At 46.3% G+C, this 17,202-nt stretch overlaps 1 protein-coding gene across 1 annotated transcript in view; it reads right to left on the reverse strand.

The window, feature by feature from the left end:
* Positions 1 to 17,202, reverse strand: part of CFAP52 (cilia and flagella associated protein 52) — a 45,784-nt gene continuing 28,582 nt past the window's right edge. The window contains 6 exon segments of the mRNA XM_030923973.1: positions 1 to 176; positions 1,362 to 1,473; positions 4,479 to 4,581; positions 7,585 to 7,736; positions 10,518 to 10,663; positions 14,305 to 14,453. Coding sequence (XP_030779833.1) covers positions 1 to 176; positions 1,362 to 1,473; positions 4,479 to 4,581; positions 7,585 to 7,736; positions 10,518 to 10,663; positions 14,305 to 14,453 — 838 coding nt within the window.

A 17,202-nucleotide genomic window follows, 5' to 3' on the forward strand; every position in this document is an offset into this window, starting at 1 on the left:
TCAAGAGGTGTATGGGTACTTCCATCGCAAAATGGCCCCGTCGGCACTTACACTAACAATATATTGATTTCCTGGACTTATGCGGATGCGTGTGATGTTGCCGCTGTGTCCCACCCCAACGTGAGTCACTTCACCCTCATTATAATCCCAAACTTTGACCAGATGGTCATTTCCACCTGTAAAAGATAAACACGGATATGGCATCACTGCAATACAAGAGAGAAACAACCCTGATTTCAAATAACGATCATTTTCAGCACGGTCCCCATGTATCTATCTTTGTAATAACACTTTTACTTGATTATAAAAATCTATCTGTTGCAGTAAGTTTGAAGGGGAGGGGGAAATACAGAGAGGTAAAAGCACATTTCATCCCACTACCCAGAAATAACCACTAGTAAAATGTGGACTTGGTTCCTTCCAGTCTTTGTAAGTATACTGGTATACATATACATCATATATGTGATTGGGATTACACTGTGTCTAGTTGGATATCTGCCTTATAGTCAATGTATTTGTGAAACTTAATTCATTTAGTGCATTTATTTATTTTGTATTTATTTATTTATTTAATTTTTTGAGACGGAGTCTCTGTCGCCCAGGCTGGAGTGGAGTGGCGTGATCTCAATTCACTGCAGCCTCCGCCTCCTGGGCTCAAGCCATTCTCCTGTCTCAGCCTCCTGAGTAGCTGGGATTATAGGTGCACACCACCATGCCCAGCTAATTTTCGTATTTTTAGTAGAGACGGGGTTTCACCACGTTGGCCAGGCTGGTCTCGAACTCCTGACCCCAGGTGATCCACCTGCCTCGGCCTCCCAAAGTGCTGGGATTACAGGCATGAGCCACCGTGCCCGGCCGCATTTATTTGTTAATATCCTGATGAATCAAAGAGCTTGGCAGGAAATGATAATGACGTTCCAATCGGCTTGTTGGGTGGTAAATGCCTCTTTGAAATACTGGTTAATTCATTTGTTTTGGTGGGCAGGGCATCGCATCATGCAATAATAAAGTGGAATTAAAAGACGCATTTAAGACTTCAGAAGGATGCTGGACAGCCCAGGCCATTTAAAGGCCGCATTTCTATTATCAATGCCTACCACAAAAAGCAAGCCTAGCAACCTACGTCTTAGCCTTTATTTGCGCCCTTAAGGCTCCTGTGCAAATGTTTCCTCTCATTGAAATGTGACTTCTGGATTTTTCTTTCTCTGCTGCATTGGCTGCAGTATTGGTTGCAGTCTGATTCTAACCAAGTTGCCTTGAGACCCTTTTGTGGTCTTTTCCAATTGCCTCTAGCTTGGGAGTTCCTTCCATGTCCTTGTCTAAATAAGCCAGGCTTGGCTTTTTCCCATCCCAGGACTAACCTGTAACAAAGTGCACCCCTTCCTGTGTGATATCCATGCCATTTATCGACCCAGACAGGGAACCTTCCAATTCTCTGATTACTGTCCCATCAAATACTTCCCAGTAAGCAATCTGGAATTCAGGAAAGAAGCATTAAGCAGGACTCAGCTCAGGAGAGTCATCCATGCACATGCTAACAAAAGATGGCTCTACTTTATATAGAAGGGAGCAAAAATACACCACGGGATGATACTGGCTGAAATTATAAATAGGCTACAGCAGGGGGTGGCAAAACCATTTTAATATTTTTAGTATTGGTTTTAGATTTGCATTCTATTTAAAGAGATGTTGATGTGCTGATAAACCTGGATTAAGACAGAAAGGGCTTTTGATAAGACTAAGCAGATTGAGCCTGAAGCAAGCTGTAAAAGAAAGAACAGCCTCTGCATCCACAGCTAAGCTTCAGGCCTGGAGGGAGGAAAAGCATTTTCTTCCTTCCCACTGGGGGATGAGCACTCCTGACTCCCCAGAGTTCTAGAGACTGGGCCCTCCCTCTTCCTCACCCCACCCATATTCCCAACTTTCCCTTCTGCTCCTAAGCACTGAGACATTCCACGGGGTGGAGTTTAAAGAGGAACTGGGAACCTTGGTTCCCTGTTGGGGAGCAGAACTACCTTAGGGGTGGAGAGACAGGGTGCCTAAAGGAGGATGATTTTTTTCCCGAATATACTGCCTTTGTACCTTGAACTTTGTGAATGCACAATCTATTCAAAATTTAAATGTCCTTCTTAGGAAAGAAAGCTTCTATTTATGATAGCAAAGACAGGGAATCAACCGAAATGCCCATCAATGATAGACTGCATAAGGAAAATGTGATGCGGCCAGCCGGGTGCAGCGGCTCATATCTGTAATCCCAGCACTTTGAGAAGCTGAGTTGGGCCCGTTGCTTGAGGTCAGGAATACGAGACCAGCCTAGGCAATATGGGGAAACCTCATCTGTACTAAAAATACAAAAATTAGCTGGATGTAATGGCACACACCTGTAGTGCCAGCTACTTGGGAGGGTGAGGCATGAAAATCACTTGCACCCAGGAGGTGGAGGTTGCAGTGAGCCAAGATTGTGCCACTGCGCTCCAGCCTGGGTGGCAAAGTGAGACGCTGTCTCAAAAAAAAAAGAAACAGATAAACTTAAGAAAATGTGACACATATATGCCATGGAATACTATGCAGCCATAAAAAGGGACAAGATCATGTCCTTTTGCAGGGACATGGATGGAGTTGGAAGCCACTATCCCCAGCAAACTAATGCAGGAACAGAAAATCAAACACCACCTGTTCTCACTTACAAGTGGAAGCTGAACAATGAAAACACATGGACACATGAGGGGAAACAACACGCTCTGGGCAGCTGTCAGGGGGTGGTTGGGGAGAGGAAGAGCATCAGGAAGAATAGCTAATGCATGCAGGGTTTAATACCGAGGTGATGGGATGATCTTTGCAGCAAACCACCATGGCACATGTTTACCTATGGAACAAACCTGCACATCCTGCGCATGTACCCTGGAACTTAAAATAAGGTTGAAGAAAAAGAAGAAAAGAAAAAAAAAAAAGAGTGCTTGACTTGCATGTGCAAACTTGCATGTGCATTTCATTCATTTCTCATTGCTTCATGTTGGAAACGTGCTGTGTTCCAGTCACCAGTCACTATGCCAGGAGTCTGTATTCCTCTGAATCTAGCTAGACATTGTGCATACTATTTCTTTCTAATTTTTTTCTTTTGCTTTGTAATGTCTGTTGATGCTTGATCATGTTAACAAAAAAATTCTGATTTCATAGTAAACGCCTAAAGAGATAGAAAACCATGCCAGAACCCATGTTTCTCAGGAATCACACCCACAGAAGTAGTTGGAACTTGACTGTCTGCCTTCCCAGCCAAAGAAGCCAAACTGATACTCTTCTGGGTAGCCCCAGTAGGGCTCCATCTTACCGGAGTGTCCACTGCCAGAGATGCCCTTCCCTGAGGTCTAGGCATTGGGTGGGTCCTTCTGTCATTCAGGCCTCAGCTCAGAAGCTGTTCCTTAAGGAGGCCTTCACCCACCCACCTAGCTGAAGGAGTGTCCCCCAGCCCACCGGTATCATATCACCTGTTCTATCTCCTTTCTCAGTCCTTTCACCATCTCATGTCTTGTTCACTTGTTACTCGTCGTCCATTCACGGATTGGTTCATGTGTGTATTAGCCAATTCCATCCCCTCCTACCCAAAATAAATTAGGGAAGTTATAAGGTTCATGAGAGCAGGGACCCCTTGCTTGCTCCAAGGGTGAACATTCCCCCAAACAGAAGCATGAACCTTCACCTTCCTCTTTAACTGGGAAATCTATACCATATGTAGAATTTTTTTTTTCTTTTTCTTTTTTTTTTTTTTTTTAAGACAGAGTCTTGCTCTCTCACCCAGGCTGAAGTGCAGTGGTGCAATCTTGGCTTACTGCAACCTCTGCTTCCCAGGTTCAAGCAATTCTCATGCCTCAGCCTCTTGAGTAGCTGGGATTACAGGCACCCTCCACCACACTCTACTAATTTTTTGTAGAGATGGGGTTTCACCATGTTGGCTAGGCTGGTCTTGAATTCCTGACCTCAGGTGATCCGCCTGCCTCGGCCTCACAAAGCACTGGAATTACAGGCATGAGCCACCATGCTTGACTCCGTGTGTAGATTTTTAGTGTATTGATGAAGTACAGTGCTAAGAGATGAGGAGCTCTATTGCCTTTCTGTTTGAATTTAGTCAAAGTAATAACTGGTTTGGGCACAGCAATTCTACTCCAGTCTCAGAAATTCCCTAATAATAAAAACCAATCTATTGAGTACCTACTATGTGCCAGGTGCCCTGCTGTAAGCCCCATAGGCGAGCATGACTTTAATCCTCACTCTGTGAGGTCAGTGATACCATTTCCACTTAACAGGCAGGGAAGTGAAGACACTGGAAGGTGATATGGCCTTTCCAAAGTGACATGGCTGATTGATGACAGACACCATTGGAACCAAGATGGTTTGACTTGAGAGCCTGCAGCCTCCGCCACAACGCCTCACTGCTTTTCTCTTGCACTGGAAAGATCTCACCTCTCGCTGGGAGGACTCACCTTTCTGTCTGTTCCACTGGTGATGATCTGGAACTCCTCAGGGTGATAGCACACACACTGGAATAAGGTGTTGGCTAGTATCATCTGATTCCTCCTGAGACGCCTGGAAAGTAGATTCAAAAGCTGCGAAAGTCAACTTTCTCTTCCCTAGGAAATTTATTCACTATTCAGGCTGGATTTGCTGCAAGCTGGGATTTGGGTTGGTTTATCTCTGTGCCAAACATCTCATACTGCCCAGCACGGTGGGGCCTGTATTTCTTCGAAACAGACTTCAGGTCACCCCTGTCCTCTCTACTTCTGTGTATTCTCGTTGGCCTATCAGTGACCACCAGAGGACAACAAGAAGGGACCTTTCCTAAAGACAGAAGACAGAATTCAGCGAGAACCCTTAAGTTGCAGTGAAAAAGAAGCAGAAGAGGCTGAACTCAGAGACAAACTGCTGCCTCCCACACAATGTACTTGATTCTTGAGGCCACCATTTGGAAGTGGAGCTCCTTACAGTCTGAGAAGCAGAATGTGTGGAGGGGCATTTTATTTTATTTATGTTTTAACCATCGATGTATCTTTAATTCACAAATAAAAGCTGTAGCAAGATGTCATGTACACATTTGTACACAGGTTTGGACATACCAGATCATGCACAACCCTCAGAAAACACAAGCCTGTCACGTGGGGATGTCGCAAAAGCTGGCAGGCTCAACCCTTGTCTGCATATGGTAAGAAGTCCCTCCCAAGACCCTCCCACCCCGCCCAGGGTGCCCCCAAGAGGGATCTGGCCTCCTGCAGCTGAAGAGAGCCTGGCCTGGGAAGGGTATTTTAAAAATGGGTATTATGGGCCGAGTGCAGTGGCTCACGCCTGTAATCCTAGCACTTGTGGGAGGCCAAGGCAGGCAGATCACCTGAGGTCAGGAGATCGAGGCCAGCCTGGCCAACATGGTGAAACCCCGTCTCTACTAAAAATACAAAACATTAGCCAGGCGCGGTGGCAGATGCCTGTAATCCCGGCTACTCGGGAGGCTGAGGCAGGAGAATCACTTGAACCCAGGAGGCAGAGGCTGCAGTGAGCCAAGATCATGCCACTGCACCACGCCTGGCCAAGATCTGCATTTTAAACCAGAATTTCAGTTGATTTTTATGTGCATAATAGAACCCCTGCCTTAGATACTGTACCAAGAAATATGTAAATATCGCTTCTCCTTCCGTAGACAATGTGGTGGGTGGCCATCTCACAGGCCAGGCTTTCCTGGCTAAAAAATGCACCTTCTGCACAGTTGCTTCTCATTATGGAAGTTTTCAAACCTGGTATCTGAGCTGAGCATTTTTAAAGATTTTGGCACAAGAATTCCTGCTACACAACAGAACAGCTTTAAGGATTTGAGGCAGTCACAAACCATCCATAGAAATAAGTCGAGACACGTCCTTCTAGTTCTATATTTTCCCAGGAGGAAGGTCAGGTATATAGCCTAACACTTCCTACAAGTGTGGTCCTTGAACCAGTGCTCTCAGTTGGGAGCTTCTCAGAAATGTGGAATCTCAGGTACCACATTAAATTTATTGAATCAAAATCTACATGTTTAACAAGATCCCCAGGAGACACACAGGGCTAGAAGACAAACGTTTGCTTTGTGGGGGCTTTTTGTTTGTTTGTTTGTCTGCTTTTTTAAGACGAAGTCTCATTCTGTTGCCCAGGCTGGAGTGTGGTGGCATGATCTCGGCTCACTGCAACCTCTGCCTCCCGGGTTCAAGCGATTCTCCTGCCTCAGCCTCTTGAGTAGCTGGGATTACAGGCATGCACTACCACGCCCGGCTATTTTTTGTATTTTTAGTATAGATGGGGTTTCACCATATTGGTCAGGCTGGTCTCGAACTCTGACCTCGTGATCCTCCCACCTCAGCCTCCCAAAGTGCTGGGATTACAGGCATGAGCCACCGTGCCCAGCAGTGCTTTGTGTTTTTTTAATGTGTTAAGTACACAGTGAGTTCTCATTCCCACCAAGTGTATCTCATATTCTTTGTCATGCATACCTCCTTCCTCCCATCTTTGCACTTATCCTCGTCTCTCTTATGCAGTGATACAAAGGCAGTGCCTCGTAGGAGTGGTAGAGGGGTGATAGGTGGGTGGGGAGAGGGGTTGGAGGAATAGGGTCTGATTCTAAAATAAAAACACAGCAAAAGTGCTTATAGTCAAAAATTCAAAAAGCCACTTTTCAAAAATCCTTTGAGTTACTCCTACAATAAAGTTCATATGCTTTGGTCTAGTTAGTTTGAAGTTAGTCATTCTATGGGGGTGTGATATGCTCAGGGCATAAGAGGTCCCTGGGAATGTGGCCAACCGAGGAGAAAGGCAAATGTATGTCCCACCAGCATCCCTCCCCTCCATGGGGAGTTCATTCTGGGCTTCATCTAACTGACTGGAATGATAAGAGGCACTGCCTGCATTAGTTATTTTTCTTTTCTCTTTCTTTCTTTCTTTTTTTTTTTTTTCCTTTTGAGACAGAGTTTCACTCTTGTTGCCCAGGACAGAGTGCAATGGCGTGATCTCAGTTCACTGCAACCTCCACCTCCTGGGTTCAAGCCATTCTCCTGCCTCAGCCTCCCAAGTAGCTAGGATTACAGGCACACACCACCATGCCCAGCTAATTTTTGTATGTTTAGTAGAGAAGGGGTTTCACCACATTGGCGGGACTCATCTCGAACTCCTGACCTCAGGTGATCCGCCCTCCTCAGCCTCCCAAAGTGCTGGGATTACAGGCAGGAGCCACCGTGCCCGGCCTTACATTCGTTATTTTTCTTGCCCCCTTTCATTTGGGACACTTAGGGTTGAATTCATGTAAGTCAAACCATGCTTCACTGTGTGGACACAGAAAGCTATTTCCCTATCTCACCAGAAACTTCTAACATTCAGTTCTTCCTGGAAATTTTAACCCTTTCCACCAGCATTGATAAACCATGGACAGTCATGAACGGCTTCTGATGAACATCCCTCTACTGTGTTGCCTTCAATAAGGTTTCTACGCTTCATTTGAATCTTCTCTCATGTTCAATAAACTGTTGGCATGATTGGATTTTGGAGGTACTACGGCATCCTCCCCATCAAGGTACCTACACAAGGTCCCAAATGATACAAGTCCCATCGGTGCTGGCGGTGACACACTCCTCATTGTTCCTCTTCACCCTAATGCAGGAGACTGAGGACTTGTGTTCCTTCAGGGCCTCCTCCAGCTTCTGGGTCTGACAGCCTATCTGCCATACCCTCACCTGAAAGCCACAGAACACAGGATCTTGACACATACTTGGGACTTCTGAAGGGATAGGAAAAGAGTCCAAGAGCTTTTTCACCTTTGCTATGCTTGATTTTTGTGTGGTTTTTTTTTGTTGTTGTTTGTTTTTTGAGGTGGAGTCTCGCTCTGGCCCAGGCTGGAGTGCAGTGGCGCGATCTCAGCTCACCGCAAGCTCCGCCTCCCAGGTTCACGCCATTCTCCTGGCTCAGCCTCCCTAGTAGCTGGGACTACAGGCGCCCGCCACCACGTCCGGCTAATTTTTTTGTATTTTTAGTAGAGACGGGGTTTCACCGTGTTAGTCAGGATGGTCTCGATCTCCTGACCTTGTGATCTGCCCGTCTCGGCCTCCCAAAGTGCTGGGATTATAGGCGTGAGCCACCGCGCCCGGCCTGATTTGTGTTTTTTTAATTCCCTGTCTTCCTCTCGGTTGGGTAGGGTGAATATTCCTAAGTTGAAGGGCAGGAATATTCATGTATAAGATGTGATCATCTTCAACAGGGCTTGAAAAATGCTGCTAACAATCCTGTACCTGCTTGTACATACAGGCTGAGAAATGTAATCAGACACCTGCTACGCAAGTTGATAATGCAAGGGCCAACACCAAACCAAGTGAAATAATGTCTGTTCACTTCTGCTGATCACGGCTCTCAAATTTCTGGTACCATTGGGAAATTTTGTGGGTACCCAGAGCCATATTTAAACTTTCATGATCGGTTGTTCAATTTTGATCGTGTAAAAGCAATGATTCCCAACTCGACTGAATCTAATACCTATTTTATATCACAAATATTTCCAAATGCCTGTATATCATCCTGGAGTGAAATTCATTGGTAATACAGCTACCTACACACAAAATTTTAAATCATCAATATGATGCTTTAATAAAAGGGATAGGTAAAAGGAAAGTAGTTAGTATAGTATTCCTTTATTTATTTTTTTTTTATTTTTTGAGACGGAGTCTTGCTCCCTCTCCCAGGCTGGAGTGCAATGGCGTGATCTCGGCTCACTGCAACCTCCGCCTGTCGGATTCAAGCAATTCTCCTCTCTCAGCCTCCCAGGTAGCTGGGACTGCAGGAATGCACCACCACACCTGGCTGATTTTTGTATTTTTTTTTTTTCCTTTTTTGAGACAAAGTCTCGCTCTGTCACCCAGGCTGGAGTGCAATGGTGTGATCTTGGCTCACTGCAACCTTCGACTCACTGCGCCCAGCCTAATTTTTGTATTTTTAGTAGAGACAGGGTTTGGCCATGTTGGCCAGGCTGGTCTCAAACTCCTGACCTCAGGTGATCCACCTGCCTCGGCCTCCCAAGGTGCTGAGATTACAGGCGTGAGCCACCACTCCCAGCCCGTATTCTTTTAATTGGACAAAGGATATGTCACAACTACACCAGAAAACATAGTAGTCAGATGCTTATACCTTCTTATAATGACTATGTTGGATTTATGAAAAATAAGACGAGCACAAACTATTCTGTTCTTCCTATGACAGGGGATTAAGGAAAGGAAAAGAAAACATCTCAAAGAGAAAGGGAAGACTTTGGGGTAGGAAAGAATCTGGGGCACAGAGGAGGAGAGATCCAGAGAAAAATGTGCAAGTAAAAAGTGTTACAGCCTCCTCAAAATAATGGAAAGAAAAAGCTGAGCGTGATCATTTAAAAATAATGTCAAAACGTCTGGGTGTATTAAAGAATTGATGCTAGGCAGGGCGCAGTGGCTCACGCCTGTAATCCCAGCACTCTGGGAGGCCGAGGTGGGCGGATCACAAGGTCAGGAGATTGAGACCATCCTGGCTAACATGGTGAAACCCTGTCTCTACTAAAAATATTACAAAAAAGTAGCTGGGCATGGCAGCAGGCACCTGTAGTCCCAGCTACTTAGGAGGCTGAGGCAGGAGAATGATGTGAACCTGGGAGGCAGAGGTTGCAGTGAGCCGAGATCGTGCCACTGTACTCCAGCCTGGGCGACAGAGCGAGACTCCGTCTCAAAAAACAAAAAACAAACAAAAAAAAAGAATTGATGTTCAAACCATCACCTGCTTTGAAAGGTAAGATGAAGACAATTTATACAACTACGATTCTTGGAGGAAAAGAGCAAGCAAGTCAAAACACTGGCAAAACACAACTACGATTCTTGGAGGAAAAGAGCAAGCAAGTCAAAACACTGGCAAAACACCCACGTGAATTCATTAACTCTAGTCCACACAGAACACTTTCATGTCTGTATTGTATATGTCCTTTCTGTGCACAAATGTATATTCTGTGCACAAAGATACATATTTATAGGCAGGGTGCAGTGGCTCATACCTGTAATCCCAGCACTTTGGGAGGCCAAGGCAGGTGGATCACCTGAGGTCAAGAGTTTGAGACCAGTCTGGCCAAAATGGTGAAACCCCATCTCCAGTAAAAATACAAAAATTAGCTGGGTGTGATGGCGGGCGCCTGTAATCCCAGCTACTCAGGAGGCTGAGGCAGGAGAATCGCTTGAACCTGGAAGGAGGTGGTTGTAATGAGCCAAGATTGAGCCACTGCACTCTCCAGACTGGGTGACAGAGTGAGACTCCATTTCAAAAAAAAAAAAGATATACATTTATAATATTAGAACTTTTATTTACGATGTATTTTCGGATCTCATCAAAATGTTAATTTGGTCCTGCTTGAATCCTAGCACAAGTGTGTATTTTTAAAAGCAAATAGAGGCTTCCTATAAGGCAGTTGTTCTAAATAGAGCGTTATTTTTTCCAATTTCTGCTTTCAATACCTCCCCTTCCCCACCACCACTGATGACCCTTTTACAGTCACTGGTGGTGGCGATGGCGGTGACACCGATCCTGTGAGCATTGTTAATGACATACATCAGTCGGCCTGTCTCTGGGGCGAAGGCTCGGATTTTACCGTCGTTCCATGCTGGCATGAAAGGGAAACAAAAGGCAGGCAGGATCAGTACACACACCCTCTCTCCGCAGGCTGCTGGCCTCACTAAGGAGAGGCAGGCCTGGCAAGCGGCGCTGTGGTGGAGGGAGGAGACCAGCTCAACTGAATGGTGGTCATCATAGGCCCATTTCCCCTCGTACCCCACACTGGTCACACCTGGCTAAGGGAAAGGAGTGGTTTGTCTTGGCTGAACCTACCTAGGTGCATCCCATGCCAAGTGAGTGAGGACGGGGAGGGGGAAATGAGGGAGGCCCACTCCTACCTCTCCCACGAACCGCAAGACTTGTACACCCAACTAGCTGGATGATATTGTGCCTGAGATATATAATTGAACATTTCCAAATAATTGTTGTCATCCCACCTACCCCAACCTACCCCAATCTTTCAATGGAATGCTCCTCCTCCACCTTCCACTATCTTTCCCATCTCAGTAAAAGTTGCCACCACCCATCCAGTTGCCTAAGCCAACAGCCTGAGTCTTCCTTGATTACCCTCAATTCCATCTACCCAACCCAATCCAACATCCAATCCATCAGCAAGTTCCACCAGCTCTACTGTTAAAAAACATTCAAATCTGACCACCTCTCAACAGTTCCAACATTACCTCCTTCATCCAAGGCACCACCATCTTTCTCCTGGATTATTATAACAGCTTATGCTTGCTTCCACTCTTGCTTACAACCACCTTTTAAAAATCATGTCACCTTCTTGATCAAGAACTTCCTTTTTTTTCTTTTTGAGAAGGAGTCTCACTCTGTCGCCCAGGCTGCAGTGCAGTGGCACGATCTTGGCTCACTGCAAGCTCCACCTCCCGGGTTCAAGCAATTCTCCTGCCTCAGCCTCCTGAGTAGCTGGGACTACATGTGCGCACCACCATGCCCAGCTAATTTTTGTATTTTTAAGTAGAGACGGGGTTTCGCCATGTTGGACAGGACAGTCTCGATCTCCTGACCTCATAATCCGCCTGCCTCGGCCTCCCAAAGTGTTGGGATTACAGGCATGAGCCACTGTGCCCATTCAAGAACTTCCTTTTTTATTTAAAAAAAAAAAAAAAAAAAAAAAGGCTCATGTCTATAATCCCAACACTTTGCACTTTGGAAGGCCAAGGTGGGTGGATTTCTTGAGTCTAGGAGTTCAAGACCAGCCTGGAGAACATGGCAAGACCCAGTCTCTACCAAAAATACAAAAAAAAAAAAAAAATTGCCAGGCATGGTGGCGTGCACCTATAGTCCCAGCTACTCAGGAGGCTGAAGTGGGAGGACTGCTTAAACCTGGCAGGTAGAGGTTGCAGTGAGCCAAGAGTCCGCCACTGCACTCTAGCCTGGGCAACAGAGCGAGACCCTGTCTCAACAAAAATTAAAAAAAAAAAAAAGTGGGGGCTGGGCGCAGTGGCTCACACCTGTAATTCCAGCACTTTGGGAGGCCAAGACAGGTGCATCACTTGAGGGCAGGAGTTGGAGACCAGCCTGGTCAACATGGCAAGACCCCATCTCTACTAAAAAATTTACAAAAATTGGCTGGGCCTGGTAGCAGCATGCCTGTAATCCCAGCTACTCGGGAGGCTGAGGCAGGAGAATGGCGTGAACCCAGGAGGCGGAGCTTGCAGTAAACTGAGATCCGGCCACTGCACTCCAGCCTGGGTAACAGATCGAGACTCCGTCCCCCCCCAAAAAAAAAAACAAAAAACAAAAAACAAAAACAAAAACAAAAAAAAAAAATTACAAAAATTAGCTGGGCGTGGTGGCGCATGCCTGTAATCCTAGCTATGTAAATCAGGCCCAGGTGCGGTGGCTCACACCTCGGCCTCCAAAGTGCTGGGATTAGAGGCGTGAGCCACCGCGCCAGGCCCTGACTTACTTTTTTTTTTTTTTTTTTTTTCGAGACGGAGTCTCGCTCTGTCGCCCAGGCTGGAGTGCAGTGGCGCGATCTCGGCTCACTGCAAGCTCCGCCTCCCGGGTTCACGTCATTCTTCTGCCTCAGCCTCCCGAGCAGCTGCGACTACAGGTGCCCGCCACCACTGCGTGGTTAGTAGAGACGGGGTTTCACCGTGTTTGCCAGGATGGTCTCGATCTCCTGACCTCGTGATCTGCCCGCCTCGGCCTCCCAAAGTGCTGGGATTATAGGAGTGAGCCACCGCGCCCGGCCCTGACTTACATTTTAAAGCAGACCTCTGGCTTCTGGCTTCTGTGTTGAGAACAGACTGCGGGAAAGTACGCTGGGTGAGAAGAGAAGCAAGGAGACCTGGTAGGAAGGTACCAGAGCAATCTAGGGGAGAGATGCTGGTGGCTAAGATAAGCGGGGAGATAATGAGGAGTGACGGACCTTGGATGTACTTTGTAATGAGCGTCATCAGGAGATGTGGATGTAGGCCTAAGAGAGAAAGGGGAGGCAGTGAGGACGCCAAGATTTCTGTCCTGAGCTGCCTTCGCTCTAGATGTAAGGTAAGCCAAGAGCTCCTGGCAGCATCATGTGGAGAAGACATGCGCAGGGTGGGGTAGGGACGCTAACAAGGAGACAGGGCCAAGAAAAGACGGGTGAGGGCCAGGCGCGGTGGCTCACGCTTGTAATCCCAGCACTTTGGGAAGCCGAGGTGGGTGAATCACCTGAGGTCAGGAGTTCAAGACCAGCTTGGTCAACATGGTGAAACCCCGTTTCTACTAAAAATACAAAAAAATTAGCCGGTCGTGGTGGTGCACGCCTGTAATCCCAGCTACTCGGAAGGCTGAGGCAGGCGCATGCCTGTAATCCCAGCTACTCTGGAGGCTGAGGCAGGAGAATAGCTCGAATCCGGGAGGCAGAGTTTGCAGTGAGCTGAGGTCGCATCATGGCACTCCAGTTTGGGCAACAAGGGTGAAACACCATCTCAAAAAAAAAGAAAGAAAGAGAGAGAGAGAAAGGGAGGAAGGGAGGGAGGAAGAGGGGGAAGAAGGAAGGAAGGGAGGAAGAGAGGGAGGGAGGGAGAGAGGGAGATGGGCTGCTGGTATCACCATTTTAATAGCTGTCACTAAAGATCCACTGAACTTTTCATTGATGTGCAGTGGCATATGTACTTTCTGAGCACTGGGGAGATTTGCAGATAGATTCAGCATAAGACAATACTAAGAAATTACTGTTTTAAAGGAAAATATTTTTAGAGATACATGCTGAAGTCTTTAGAGGTGGAATATCATGCTGCCTATAATTTATGCTAAATGACTTTGGCATAAAATAATAAATTGAGTTAAAAATAAATTCCCGTTGAGGCATTGCTTCGTTTGAGTCAGGTTTTTATCTCTTACACAACAAAAGGGGTCCTCACATGGGGGGCCCTGTCCTCACTGAGGCCACAAATTCCTTTTCAAAATTGAATTTCTAAATCTTCCTACTAGAGAGAAAGATACACGCTATATGCAGCAATGTGGGAGAGGAGAAATTGCTATTTGGCCCTTCCTAGCTCAGAAAGTCTCCCAGCTGGAAGGAAACTCCAAAGAGAGGCTAGATTAGAAGCAAGAAGGGGGAGGACAGTGGGAGGCTGTTCTAGGTTATCCACGCGTAGAGACTAGTATGGGAGGAGAGTGACAAGAATCAAAACCGCAGCTGGAGCCCCGAGCCAGATCTTGACATGTGGACCTTACCTGAAATGATGCTCTTGCCGTCCCTCATGAAGTCGATGCCGTGGCAGGTCATGTTGGGCACGGTGATCCGCAGTAGCTCCCTGTTGGATGATGTGTGCCACACCCTGATGTCCTTCTTGGCACAGGTTGCAAATAGCTCAGCAGTGCCACTGCAAGGAAGCCATCAAGAGATGCAACCATAAAAGACACAGTTTCCCACACGCATATTTGACACCAAAATGTGTTTCACAAAAATATAGGGAAAGGCTGGGCGCGGTGGCTCAAACCTGTAATCCCAGCATTTTGGGAGACCGAGGGGGCTTGACAGACCAAAGAAGGGTTTTGGGTTATCTGCAAACATGAATTCTGGCACCATTGTCTTTTTCTTTTTGAAAATTTTAATAAAATTGTCTACTTGGCCAGACACAGTGGCTCATGCCTGTGATCCCAGCACTTTGGGAGGTCAAGGCTGGTGGATTACCTGAGGTCAGGAGTTTGAGACCAGCCTGGCCAACACGGAGAAACCCTCTCTACTAAAAATACAAAAATTAGCCGGGCGTGGTGGCACATGCCTGTAATCCCAGCTACTCAGGAGGCTGAGGCAGGAGAATCACTTGAACCTGGGAGGCTGAGGTTGTAGTGAGCCAAGATTGGACCACTGCACTCCAGCCTGGGCAACAGAGCCAGGCTCCATCTCAAAAAAAAAAAAAAAAAAAAAAGAATATAGGGAAGGATGCCTTTTATTATCTGAAGGCTTAATGATTGTCTTATAGGGAAGGATGCCTTTTATTATCGGAAGGCTTAATGATTGTCTTACAGACCATTTGACACATCTTGTATAATGGTATGTAATGCCCTCTCATCATCTGTGGACCATCTTTTGTAGTCCTTTCTCTTTAGGAAGGGTTGGGACAAAGTTGCTCAAAAAGAATAAACTGATTGAAAATTCTCACAAAGTCTTGGTAGACTGGAGGATACTAAGTAACATTTGTCTTTTCTATAAAACTACTTCATTGAGGCCCGATGTGGTGGCTCGCACCTGTCATCCCAGCACTTTGGGAGGCCAAGAAGGGAGGATCCCATCTCTTGAGGCCAGGAGTTCAAGACCAGCCTGAGCAACATAGTGAGACCCTCCCTTCACACAAAAAATAAAAATATATAAAAATTAGTTGGGTGTAGTGACGCATGCCTGTGGTCCTAGCTTCTTGGGAGGCTGAGGAAGGAAGATCTCTTGAGCCCAGGGGTTGGAGACTGCATTGAGCTATGATCATGCCACTGCACTCCAGCCTGGATGACAGAGTGAGACAAGAGAACTTGCCTCTAAAAATAAAATGAAATAAAATAAAAACCACTTTATTGAGGTAAAATTGACAAACAAAAAGCTGTACATATTTAATGTATATTACCTCAGTTTGGAGACAAGTAGACACCTATAACATTTCTTGAGATAAATACGCCCTTGGATTACTTGTATTTTTTTTTTTTTGCTTTTTTTGTTTTTTTTTTTGAGACGGAGTCTCGCTCTGTCGCCCAGGCTGGAGTGCAGTGGCCGGATCTCAGCTCACTGCAAGCTCCGCCTCCCGGGTTCAGGCCATTCTCATGCCTCAGCCTCCCGAGTAGCTGGGACTACAGGCACCCGCCACCTCGCCCAGCTAGTTTTTTGTATTTTTTTTTAGTAGAGACAGGGTTTCACCGTGTTAGCCAGGATGGTCTCGATCTCCTGACCTCGTGATCCGCCCGTCTCGGCCTCCCAAAGTGCTGGGATTACAGGCTTGAGCCACCGCACCCAGCCGGATTACTTGTATTAAAAGAGAATAAAGAAACTTTTTCCTGTAAAGTAGACAATCTATTTATTTATTTATTTATTTATTTATTTATTTATTTATTTATTTTTGAGATGGAGTCTCGCTCTGTGGCCTGGGCTGGAGCGCAATGGTCCAGTCTCAGCTCACTCCGCCTCCTATGTTCAAGCAATTCTCCTACCTCAGCCTCCCGAGTAGCTGGGATTACAGGCATGTGCCACCATGTCCAGCCAATTTTTGTATTTTTAGTAGAGACGGGGTTTCACCATGTTGGCCAAGCTAGTCTCAAACTCCTGACCTCAGGTGATCCACCCGCCTCGGCCTCCCAAAGTGCTGGTGGTTACAGACGTGAGCCACTGTGCCCGGCTAAGTAGACAATCTTATTAAAATCTTCAAAAAGAAAAAGACAGAGGTGCCAGAATTAATGTTTGCAGATAACCCAAAACCCTTCTCTGGTCTGTCAAGCTAAAGAAAAAAAAAAAAAGGACAACCTGTAAATACAATGTGAATTACCAATATGTCAAAAGATTACAGATTATTCCAATTTGAATAAGAAGAAGGAATAATATTGGGGTAAAATAAAGACCAGTTGGTTTATAAGTATAAATTTCTAGCTTGTCTCTGTGGAGACTGAAGGTAATTTTTAGGTTTCAGTACCTGTCAGGCAATGTCTACATTTTTTCACGAACACATTTCAAAAAAGAGTCCTTTTCTCTTATTTTAAGACCTACTCACTTTAGAATTAAAAGAAAAAATAAGTGGATCCCTTCCACACATTTAATGTTGGGCCTCAGTATTAAAGTTATGATGATGGACTACTTAGTTAGAAAGAGTAAATGCGGCCGGGCGCGGTGGCTCAAGCCTGTAATCCCAGCACTTTGGGAGGCCGAGACGGGCGGATCACGAGGTCAGGAGATCGAGACCATCCTGGCTAACGCGGTGAAACCCCGTCTCTACTAAAAAATACAAAAAACTAGCCGGGCCCGGTGGCGGGCGCCTGTAGTCCCAGCTACTTGGGAGGCTGAGGCAGGAGAATGACGTGAACCCGGGAGGCGGAGCTTGCAGTGAGCTGAGCTCCGGCCACTGCACTCCAGCCCGGGCAACAGAGCGAGACTCC

This window comes from Rhinopithecus roxellana, chromosome 19 (assembly GCF_007565055.1).
Source record: "Rhinopithecus roxellana isolate Shanxi Qingling chromosome 19, ASM756505v1, whole genome shotgun sequence".
Classification (NCBI taxonomy): Eukaryota; Metazoa; Chordata; class Mammalia; order Primates; family Cercopithecidae; genus Rhinopithecus; species Rhinopithecus roxellana.